The 12,066-nt window shown below is 39.7% G+C and overlaps 1 protein-coding gene across 1 annotated transcript in view; it reads left to right on the top strand.

The window, feature by feature from the left end:
* The window catches only part of MYO10 (myosin X), a 170,288-nt gene that overhangs the window by 110,808 nt on the left and 47,414 nt on the right, over window positions 1-12,066 (top strand). Inside the window, exon 19 of the mRNA XM_007655516.4 lies at window positions 131-211. Within this exon, the coding sequence (XP_007653706.1) occupies window positions 131-211 (81 nt within the window). The remainder of the gene's footprint in view (window positions 1-130; window positions 212-12,066) is intronic.

The raw sequence follows: 12,066 nt of genomic DNA, 5'->3' as shown, positions 1-12,066 counted from the left end.
GACAAAGCTGCAATCATTTCTAGTAATGGCCACTAAGGGTTGCTATTGGAACTGCCTAGAGTGCTTACAGTTTTTGGATTGCATAGGAAGGTACCAAGTTAAACGTTTTTTGTTCTGTTTTTTTAAATAGGACTCACTGCATTCCTTAATGGCAACATTGAGCTCATCTAATCCTTTCTTTGTTCGCTGTATCAAGCCAAATACACAGAAGGTAAGATTGAATGAATTCTCAGCTATGAATCACTTAAGCAGAGACATGTAATTTTTTAACAAGAATTGGAGGGAGAGGAACAGAGGGAAATTGTTTCTTTTCCTTTCAAACAGATGAATGGTCATGTGGATATATTGTGAATGTTCCTGAAATTACTTGAATTGGGGTGAAATCTTAACATTGAACTGCTTGATAGTTCCCTTGACTTGGTTTGAGATTGGCAATTCACTTTACATTAGCCTAAAATAATTTGAGACTTCAAGAATTTGCTTTGATATTATGTCTGAAATTATCATGTGTTGTCTTTTGTGGTTTTGCTTGGATTTCACCCTGTGAATAGAGTTTGAGATTGCCTGACTTTGAACTTAGGGGCTTTGGACTGGAAGTCTGTGTCATTCTACCTCAGTTAGTTTGGTCTATGGAAATAGGTTTCAACTAAGGGGTGCAGAATAAAGTAGCATTTTCTATAAGAAGCAATGTAAAGTTTATTAATGTATCCAAAGATGCAAAAAATGGAACAAAACCATATAATTATTAATACACAGTGATAAAATTCCAACACCTCATTGATTAGCAGGGGAAATTCCAGTTATGAAATATTTTTGAATTGCATTTTTTGTGGACAGCCATAAATGTAGCGCTTTCTAAAGTATTACCTTTTACATTCTCTTTAGTGAAGAGGCATCTCAAGTTAAAAGACGAGAGTTGACTGAGTTAGCAGATCTGGCATCTGATACTAAATTGAAATGGTCTGAAATCACTATACAAGTTGGGGTAAAGACTTCATGGGGGCAAGGGAGTGTTTATGTCAAGGTGCTTTTTCAGAGTGTGTGTGAAAAAGAGAGAGAGAAATGCAAGCGAAAGAGTTATAATTCAGTATGGCTATACTGTCAAGTTAAATAGGGCTTTGGGATTCTTGTTTTGGGACCGCAATCCTAACCAAAACCTAAACGTTGGAAAGATGTCTATGGTAACAGGCAGAGCCAAGTCTTTACGAGCCAAGCCGAGAGGCAAGTTGCAAAAATTTCGTGCAGTGTGAATTTTTCTGGATAGCCCCAATGATGTCCAACATATTTCCAGCTAACTTTGAAATCACATGATTTCTTTGTTTTGTTTTTTTATCCAAGTTAAATGTAGAACCACTCAAAACCATGAGATGGAGCTGGTGCAAACAAACACTGGTGTAGTGAGATTGCGAGCTCTTCTTGATGATCCATGATTCTGTCCATTTAATGACTACTACTCATAACTTCCAGTGACCCTGCCCATTTACCCTCTGCCCCTTATATCAGAGAAGAAGATGGTCTCAAATTATTCTGCTCCCTGGGTAGGGATCCCAATTGAACAGTGGTAGTCTCTGAACAAAAGGAGAGTGTGGATCTTGAGTAAGTTTCTCTCTCTGGTTGGAGAGGGTGAGATTATGATGGAGAGTTTGTTAGGGTAGTAAGTCTCTAAATGTCTTCTGGAAGGCAGATATCCAGATACCTGGTTTCCTTGGGAAAACTTGGAGATGAGACTAGTGGTCCATATAGCCAGAACTTTAATGTTGTCAGCATGGTGAATTCCCCACTCATGTGATGATGGTGGTAACTGTGTTAACTAGTCATAGATCAATCAAGTGTGTGTGTGTGTGTGTGTGTGTGTGTGTAAATCTAAATCCCCAAAAGATTGTCCTGCTTTAAATTTTTCTTCAAAAACATGTGCTCTTAAGCTAAAATGTAGGGAGAGACTGGAAAGTATTACCCATGTAGATAATGGGATATTTCCTCCTGAGTATTTTTTAAAGAAAGGGATAAATGTTATTAGTAATTATGATTTTTATTAAGAATTCTGTGTCAAAACACAGACTGTGTTTTGTGGTGGGACAGGTACAAGATAGTCAAACACAGTCTGTCTCCTTTGAGAAGGAAGAGGAGCAGACTTCTTATACTCTATATTACAGATGAGGAAACTGAGGCACTGAGAAGTTGTGATTTGCCTCAAGTCACACACCAGGCCAGTGGCAGAGATGAGAGTAGAACCCAGGACTCTTGACTCCCAAACCCATTTTCTTTCCACTAGGCCAAGCTGATTTTAGACCAGGTTATCTGGTTCAACTTCCTGCCTCCCCAAAGGCGAGTAATTTTAACGTGTACAGGACAAATAGTTGCCTATTCATTTTGTTGAAGCTCTCTGTCAGAAATAAAGACTCTACAGCCCCTCTTGGAAACAAGTTCCAGGTCTCATCACTGGATGGTCAAGAAGTTCATGGTGTTGTCTAACCGTAAGATCTGTTGCAGTTTGACCATTTCCTCTTTTTCTAGGAGTATGGCCTAATGGAAACAGCACAGGCCTTCGAGTCAGAGGACCTGGGTTTGAATTCTGGCTCGGCCACTTGTATTCCATGCCATCTTGAGCAAATCATTTAACTTCTCTATTCCTCAATTTCCTCATCTATAAAATGGGCACTGAATCCTACTACCTCCTGTTTAGACCATGTGTCCCATGTGGGATCCAGTCTGATCATATTATATCGATTCCAGCAGTAAGTACAGTGTTGAACACAAAGGATGCACTTAACTAACATAACAATTACTATACTTATTTACTGTTGTAGCAGGCGAGCACTGTGCTTATTAAAAAAAAACAACACACAAAAAACGCTTACAGACCATTTCATCTTCTCCAGGCTAAACAGCCCAGAAGCTTTTCGTATTAGGATCTATTTTCTATTCCTTCGGTCATTTTTTTTGTTCTCTTAAGAAACATTTTTAAAGCATTGAATTGAATTTAGATGCAGTACCTGAAAGAGGTCAAGCAATGCAGGGTGACCTGGAAGGGTTAGTTCTGAGCTTTTACATCATAATCTTGCTAGTATATCCTAGTTTCATGTTGGTTCTTAAAAAAAAAAAAAAGCATTACACAACTGATTCATATTCAACTTCAGGTCCATTAGGTGGATTTTACCCACTCTGCAGGGTAAAAAATAGATGTACATTTTTGGAAGGTTTGAGTCAGAAATATAAATTCATGCAAATTTTATCATTTTATTTTATAGTTAGTAAACTTAGAGTCATTGTTTATATCCAGTTGCAGACTGCAGTTTTAAACTAGAATAAAATGGTGTCCATATGCTTACAATGCCTTTACTACGTGAACTCCAGAGACTTGAATTAAAATGCTCATCAAAATAGGAGAGAGTGCCATTTTTTTCTTCTTTTTTTTAAAATTGATTCAAGGATACAGACTTTGGAACATATGCATGAAACTCGGGAGACTAGATGTCTTCCTCTTCAGTATCTTGATTGAAAAACTCTACTTTCTGTACTGAAGAAAGAAAGGAGGTTGGAATTGAGGAGGGAGATTACACTATTAATAGAGTCACTGGTGCCGTTTAGGCTGCCTGACCACTGAGTGCTTTATTTTAGGTGAAAATGTTTATATTCGACCCGATGGCAACAACTTAGGAACAGCTTTTAGTAATTTTAGAGTCATTTAGTGAGTCTACTGAGTGTAAAGCATTGTAATAAGCACCGGGATAGTACATCACCACCAAGGCACACATGCCCTACCTTCCCCTACATTTTAATGTGGGGAAAAAAAATTATGCCTAGATAGTGAAAGTTCAAGGAACTTGTTCAAGGAAAAACAAGTATAAGGCAAGAAAAGATTCCAACACATCAGGAAGAAACAATTGAACAAATAAATAGAGTGTTCAGCTAGATGTGTAGATGAAACATCTTAAAGTATTTCTCCTTGGCATTCATTTTTGTCAGGCCCAGAGAGCCACTGACTGTTGTTATGTGTGTTCTTTGCCCAGGGAATGGAACAAATACATTCACCCAGAGTTGAATTAAGGCAACATTAGCAAAGGAGGCATTGAAGAGGCTATTCTACTTACAAAATAAAACAATTCTCTTCCCCCCCGAACCCCCAAGTTCTTCAATGGTCACTTGAATCCTGTTTACTGTGTCGTCATGGTAACCATTCAGCAAAGACATGCACCGACCATGATAAATAGCCTCACTGAAGCTCAGAAAGTGCAGCTGAAGGGAAGTGTATTGTGTTCTGGTTAAATATTCCAAGGTCAAAACTAAACTGACAGGACATTTTCCTGAGGCGTCTTATTCCAGCCGATCTCATGAGGTGTAAGAATCTGCTGGCTTCAGAGCATATTCTCATTCTCGATGCCCAAGTGAGATTAGCTTCCCAGTAAAGCTCTGAGGATCAGCAGTGATCACTGATGAGCCAAGCCTCTCCAGGCGTGACTTGCTTCCCGTAGGAGCAGGAATGAATTGAACAAGCACAGCCAAAGATACCACATGAAAGGCTTGAAGCAGCAGCCAGCTGCAGAAATCCTGATTTTGTGTCTGGGGCAGTGTGGATAAGTGGAGCTGCACTCACTGAAGATGCAGCCAGTCTCAGTGGATGTAAACTGAAGAGGAGGAAAAAGAAATCCAAAGGTAGGGGCTTTTTCCAGAGTAGTCGCTAAAGGTTTTGATTGCTTTTGGGGCTGTGGAGGAAAGGTGAAGTTTGCAGAAAGAGAATACAGACTGAGCAGAGTGTGCTGTTTGAGAACATAGTGGCAGTGTTTCTGGTCATACAGCTTCCTTTGCAATGGGTAAGTGCTGATCTCTATTGCATATAGGAAATTAAAATGTAAGCTAGTTGCTGTAAATTGATTAATGTTACTTAAAGTATTGGAAAAACTTCATGAAATTAGACACACTGGTAGAGAGCTGTTGTGATATATCTCCATTAGGAGGGAAGAAAACAAGTTTAATATTAAAGTGGGGAAACTAGCTGTGGTTCTTCTGTTGTAAGTATAACTTCTGGAAAAAGGCATTTTTTTCTCTCAAACTGATTTATAACAGTCATATTTTTCGGCTTGGGGGGGCTGCTTCATAAAAATTTTAAAGAAAACAGGTGCCATGAGGAAAGAAGTTTTTTTGTGTTTTTTTTTTAATTCAATGATTTTCCTCAAGTGAGTCTGGAAATAGAGAAAGTAATCCAGGCGAAGACATCATCTGTTTGAATATTATATGCTTGTTTAGTACAAGTGCCCACATGTCTGAATTTTGCAATCCTACTGGAGAAACCTGATGAGGCGCATTTTGCTGGGATCGACTTGCTCCATTGGGGTAAAGAATCACTAAAGAAAGCACACAGTGATGAACAGGTGAAATTTTAATCCCTTTTTACCCATGGACATTTGAATCCACCCAGAATGGGCTTTTCTTTTCAGTGACTAAGTGAATTTGTAAAAGAAGTATTTTAAATGTGAAAATAACATCTTTGCATTCAACCGAGAACAGTTGCATTGTGTGAAGCAGAGATTTATGTGGGAAAGGATAATTGAGGTACAGTTTGAAAATTTGTGGATAAAGCAGAAATTCTTTTGAGAGTCACTGATCCCATCCTTTTTTAAACTATTGATTTAGGTTCATTATAGTGTTACCAAATTTATTCTGTTTTAAATTTTAGATGGTCAGGTGGTACACCTCACACTTTTTATGCTCCAGTTGTGAGATCTAACTTGAAATTTAACAATAAATAGAAGAAATTGTGGACCCTGTTTTTTTATGGTATTTATTATATGCTTACTATTTGCCTTTATTAAGCACTGGGGTAGATGCAAGCTATTCAGGTTCAGCTATTTAGTTCCTGCCCCACATAGGGTTCACAGTCTTAATTCCCATTTTACAAGTGAGGTAACTGAGGCACAGAAACATTAAGTGACTTGCCCAAGATCACAGAGCAGACAACTGATGGAGCCGGGATAAGAACTCAGGTCCTCTGACTCCCAGGCCTGTGCTCTTTCAACTAGGCCAAACTGCTTCTAGATATGTACCAATGTGTGTATCGACTTCCGTACTCAGATGAACATATCTGAGAAGCAGATTATTCTAAACAGTATATTTTAACTGGAAACGTTTCAGAATTCATTTTTGGACTGAAATTTATATTATACCCAAACTCTTTAAATGGCTACTTAGTATTTGATTCCTGCCCCATTAGGAATTGAGAGAGAAAGATCCTAGGGGTGACATGTTTCTCTGGCACTTGAAGACTTTTTTGGACATTTTTTCCTTTAGGATAATTTTCCCTACACTCAAGGAAAACTCTCCATCCTATAATCTTATAGAAATAATGAGATTGACTAAAGAAGTCCAGTCTGCCTAACGTGGAATTTAGAAGTGTAAGGTCACTCCACTCAAAGTTTAGGAATTTTTTTCCCCGGCTGCAGGATTTTGTCACCCTTTAATAAATATTGATGTCACCACCTTGTCTAGATAGGTGGTGGTCTGGAAGAAACATCCAGTGTCAGTGACTCTGACAGTTGCTGGCCCCTTGGGGTATCCATTTTCTGAGATGAATAGTTGCCCCAGATTCCACTAGACAGAACCAGATGCCCACGTGAAATGTGCCAGACACCTCATTTGGGCCTCTTTCAGCTAAAAGGCATATTGTTCAGCTTCCAGATCTCCAGGCCAACCCTCAACGAATGGAAGTGAAGTGGCTTTGTTTAAGATGTGTGAGATTCAGCAGTTTTATACGCTAGGGGAAACAGTGTGGCTTAATGGCAAGAGCATGGGCTTGGGAGACAGAGGTCATGGATTCTAATCCTGCATCCACTGTTTGTCCACTGTGTGACTTCGGGCAAGTCACTTTACTTCCCTGTGCCTCAGTCATCTCATCTGTAAAATAGGGATTAAGACTGTGAGCCCCATGTGGACAACCTGAGAACCTTGTATCTACCCCAGAGCTTAGAACAGTGCTTGGCACATAGTGAGCACTTAACAAATTCCATCATCATTATTATTATTATTATTAAAAAGCATCTTTCTCTTAAGGGATCTCAAGGTGGTTTCCATGTTATCAACCGTTCCAGGGGAGGAAAATTATGTTGCCTTATGAAAGCCCTATTTGTTGGCCAAATTGAGGAAGGAGAAGACTATCAACTGTTCTGTGACTCTCCTAAAAGTCAAGTAAATAATGTGTGTAGTAGAGTTGTTCAGTTTGCAGATGACATTGCTTTTGGTGAGTTTCTATCAATCAGTGGTATTTGAGTGCTTACTGTGTGCAGAGCACTATATTGAGTGCTTGGGAAAGTACAATACTACGGAGTTGGTAGACATGTTCCCCTCCCACAAGAAGCTTATAATTTAGATGGGGAGACAGACATGAAAAGAAATTACAGATAGGGTATTGTATCTATGGGTGTGAGCATTATTCTGAGAAACTCCTGCACATTGGGCCTGTTTTGCCCTCGAAAATACAGTTGAACACCTTTTCTGGCCTAAATGCCTTTTAGGGTCAGCATAGCTGAGAAGTAGCAGAGAAGAGAAAGACATGTCCTACTCACTGGAGCCCCTGAAATGTTCAGTTTTTAGCTCTGCAGATGACGTGCCACTGATTTTACAAGCCCTTCAAGAAAAACAGATTTTTTTCTTTTGTTTTTTGCAGAAAGAAAAGGCATTTGCTTGAGTATAGTTACCTGGAAATGAAAGAAAGTGCCTTGATATTTTTAGCTGTTAAGGAACACAAGATTAGAAGGATTTAATGCATAGCATTTTGTGACCATTTTAGCCACGTTTCTATTTCAACATCTTAAGCTTTGATTGAAGCTTTCTGGAAAATTAGAGTGGGATGGTCCTTTAATTCAGTTGTATTTATTGAGCGCTTACTGTGTGCAGAGCATTGTACTAAGTGCTTGGAACGTATAATTCGGCAACAGATAGAGACCATCCCTGCCCAATAACGAGTCCTGGTTGCTTTCTCTGGCATTGATCCCTAGGATATTTGTAAATGACTATGGGCTGGTATACTTCCCTATGTTACTGGATTTATGCATGTTTTTAAACGATGTGGACTTTAGTCCTGGCTTCCCCTACAGCGCTTACTATGTGCAAAGCACTGGGGAGGATACAAGGTGATCAGGTTGTCCCACGTGGGGCTCACAGTCTTAATCCTCATTTTTCAGATGAGGTAATTGAGGCATAGAGAAGTTGTGACTTTGATCCTACAAGAAGCTTTCCATTTACTTTTGTGAGTCTGGCAACAGGGCTATAACTCAACATTTTTGCCGATGCTGCATCTTGTAGCTCCCAGCTAACTGGTAAATTGTCTTTTTCTAATCATTATCAGGATGTCGCTCTGATGCCCTACAAAATTGTGGTATCAGCTGCATTTATGTTGTAGACTAAGCATTAACCTTCATACTCATTCCCATTCAATCGTATTTATTGAGTGCTTACCTTGTGCAAAGCACTGTACTAAGCGCGTGGTCATGTGGTATGAGTTCGAATTTCACCTCTCACCAAGTTCTCTGTTGTAACCTCACCCAAATTATAACCCCCCAGGGGGTTATCTTGAAACATCTGCACTGTGGATACCACCAACTGAACTTTGGAGTATTTATCAAATAGTTTTTGGCATTAGTCTGACTGTATTTAACATGTTGGTGAAAAGAGAACTCTCCTTTTGAACACACTTACAAGTAACAATGTATTGTAGAATTCAAATCACTGAATCGGTTGAATTCTCCCTGAAAATATTCCAGGGAAATATAATACGTCTACTAGAATGATTACTGACTATAGACAGAATTGATGGGATTTATTTTTATACATATATAGCTTTCTCTCCTGTAGAAATTTTAGATGTGTTCATGAGGAACAGATGTGCATATCTGGGATTTTGTTCCTAATATTTAAATACTCCATCACATATTGTTATGAGGTACTGTCTTTGTTCTACTTGCCAAGTTTATCTTTTGGTGAATAAAGGGAATAGATAGACCATATCCAAACCTTAGAAATGACTTTCAGTGCAAGGATGGAGACAGGTGAAATGAAAATCAAAGATGTAGAAGCTCCTAAAGCAAGAGAGCTCTGATACCTTTCTACTCAGCAGAGTTACAATAAGCCCAGGGCTGGCACACCTCCTTACATCAACATATAGACCTGTCATTGCCAGCCAGGTGGCTTCTCTTTCATTACCTTTGTTTTCTGTAAGCAGGGACTTGTTTCTTTGATCTAGGATGGTGTGCCCTGAATTAACCTGCTTATATTCCATTTAAGACAAGACTTAATAGGTTCCCTTAAGGTTTTCATTAGCTAGGCAGGTTAGAAATGGCTTTCTGCCATAAAAGAACTGTTTTCTCCCTCGGACTCTCGACATTTGGTAAGATGAGGTTAGTCAACAGCTGGAAACATTGCCAAGTCACACAGAAAGCAAGGATGAAGCCTCTATCTGGAGTCACAAGAGGAGAAGGAGGAGACTGTGCTTTCAGCCCTCTCGGAGATTCAGTGTGGCTAGTGTCGGCGCACTGAGGAGACTTGAATCCTAATTAGACATTGTGAGTGCTGGGTCACAAGAGTCTTTGCAGCCAGCAACCTCGGAGTTGGGAATTTGGGATGAATAGAGTCCGATAGGCTTGCCCGGGAATGGGAATAATCTGGCTTTTGAAGCTGACTGACCCCTGGTTTCCCAGCAACCCAAAGCTGTTGGGTGGAATATTTTGTGCTGCTGCAAATTTACAGCTATCAAATATTGGTTGCTATCTAAGCTGGGCTGATTTCCAACTTTCACTGTCAGGCAGCCACTGAAATAATGAATAAGCTAATGTATGGCACCCTTAGGAAGCCAGATTCTATAATATGGCTTTTTCTCTCCCTTTCCTTACCCCCTCCTTGTGATTTGGAGTAACACTCACCAATAGCCCTTAACTGGAGGTGCCTCGTAGGTGAAGAAGCAAAATGATCATGTTTTAAATTGGGTTACAGAAGATTCTTTCTGGAGTTTGAATATGTATTATCTGAACAGATAATGTGCCTCTGGAAAATTTTCATGTGTGAGCATTATCTAAGCAATTGCTGTATTTAATGTTTTAATCCAAGCAGTTCTCTTGAGGTGCTGTCCACAAAATAACTGGTTCACCTCCTTGACAAAATAGGGATACCCCTTATCCTCTCTCTTAGGATGCTATGAATTTATAAAGACAAATGCCTAAAAGGCAGCAGTTAGAGGACTCTGTATAGAATATTAAACTATGGGGAGTTAGAAAAGTAGAACGGGACAAACGCCTGGTCTCAAGGTGTGTAAAGTCTAATTCATTCATTCAATAGTATTTATTCAGTGCTTACTATGCGCAGAGCACCGTACTAAGCGCTTGAAGTGTACAATTTGGCAACAGATAGAGACTATCCCTGCCCAATAACCGACTCAATGGAGAAGGAAGGACTAAACCCCCAAAGTACACAAAAAAATTCAAGCCATGTAGCCACATAGACATTCCTAACCAACCCTAGCTGTTCGTACCCATGGTGTGAGGGAGCTTCTGGAGCCACTAGATTGAGTTTGAATAAACTTGATGTTGGAACTGAGTTTAGAGTAGAATTTTGTCAGAGGGCAGCTATCCTATAATTATAATGATAATACCTTTAACTTTTCAAAGCTTTTTCACATAGGTTGCCTCTCTTATCCTCACAACATCTCTGTGTGATAGGATGAGGGCTTATTATTATCCTCATTTACACATCAGAAAACTAAAGGCCAGAGAGGATACAAAAATTGATGTCAGGTCACTGTCTGATCATGGACTAGATCCCTGGTACTGTCAATCCTGTACTGTTTTCCCTCTCTGATACCAACCAGTGCCACAGCAGTTTGTTACATATCCATTTGTGCCATCCGATTTCATCAGTTACTCTGGAGCCATGGCATTAAAGCATTTTTCCCTCTTTAGTAGAACTCTTTAAGATGCTGTGATATTATCTCACTTCTTCCTTTCCTTCAGTTTGCAGTTCACCTCCCCCTTCTGTCCAAGTTTGATTTTCAAACAGTTGAATTGTTTCCATTTTGTTGATGAGGCATTCATTTTCTGCACTCCTTTAAATCCATTGAACAGAAATTCCTGCTCATTAATACCAGTGTCATCTTCAAATGGCTGACACTCAAAATAGTCTGGTTTATAAATTTCAACTTAAAATTTCTTGTCTTATTAAAAGACTGTCGAAGAACTGAATGATTTGAGGAGTCTGGCTTGAATGTACCTTGGATGATTACACATTGGGTGCAGAAGTCACCACAGCCATTATGTATACGGCATATGTCTTCAGGCCTTTGTCATGAACAAGAGTGATTTCAATTTGGTTCCCTTGACAAGAGAACAGCTGCCCTTTAATTAGTAATGCACAGCATGATTTTTGATAGTAAATCTGCCTGCCTATTATTGGTCAGCCTTTTTTCCCCCAAGAAAGCCAAAGTGGGAGAGAGAGAAACAGAGAAAAAGAAGGAAAGAGAGATCAAGGGTTTAGATTAAAGTTTAGCCTAGAGGGATTTAACATTTTAATTAGGTAGCGTTAGATAAAGTAACAACAGATACACAGGTGGAGAGGAGAATCTGTATGGAATTCCCAGCTAAGATTCTCAGCCAGGAGTCACACCTCCTGTCAGTTTTCCTGGGATGGTGTCAGTCCTGGCCAGCTTCCTTATGGGCCCAGTAACTCTGAGACCAGATTATCACTTTCGGTGACCTCTAATTTTCTGCCTTTGGTAGATGAGGTCAGAGAGGCAAAGCATTTGGGGGAAGCAGAAAGAAGTGGCTTTATAAAGCCTCATCTGGCCGTAAGTCTGTACTGTGCAGGTAGTAGCATTAGAGAAGCAGAGTGGCCTAGTGAATAGACCACTGTTCTGGGAGTCAGAAGGAGTTGGTTCTAATCCCAGTTCCACCACTTGAATACTGTGTGACCGTGGGCAAGTCACTTAGCTTCTCTGTGCCTCAATTCCTTGATCTATAAAATGGGGATTAAGACTGTGAGCCCCATGTGGGACATGGACTGTGTTCAACCTGGTTAGCTTTTATCTACTCC

This window comes from Ornithorhynchus anatinus, chromosome X3 (assembly GCF_004115215.2).
Source record: "Ornithorhynchus anatinus isolate Pmale09 chromosome X3, mOrnAna1.pri.v4, whole genome shotgun sequence".
NCBI lineage: Eukaryota > Metazoa > Chordata > Mammalia > Monotremata > Ornithorhynchidae > Ornithorhynchus > Ornithorhynchus anatinus.
Note: the sequence above shows the minus strand (reverse complement) of the source record. Positions and strands in the feature narration are given on the sequence as shown.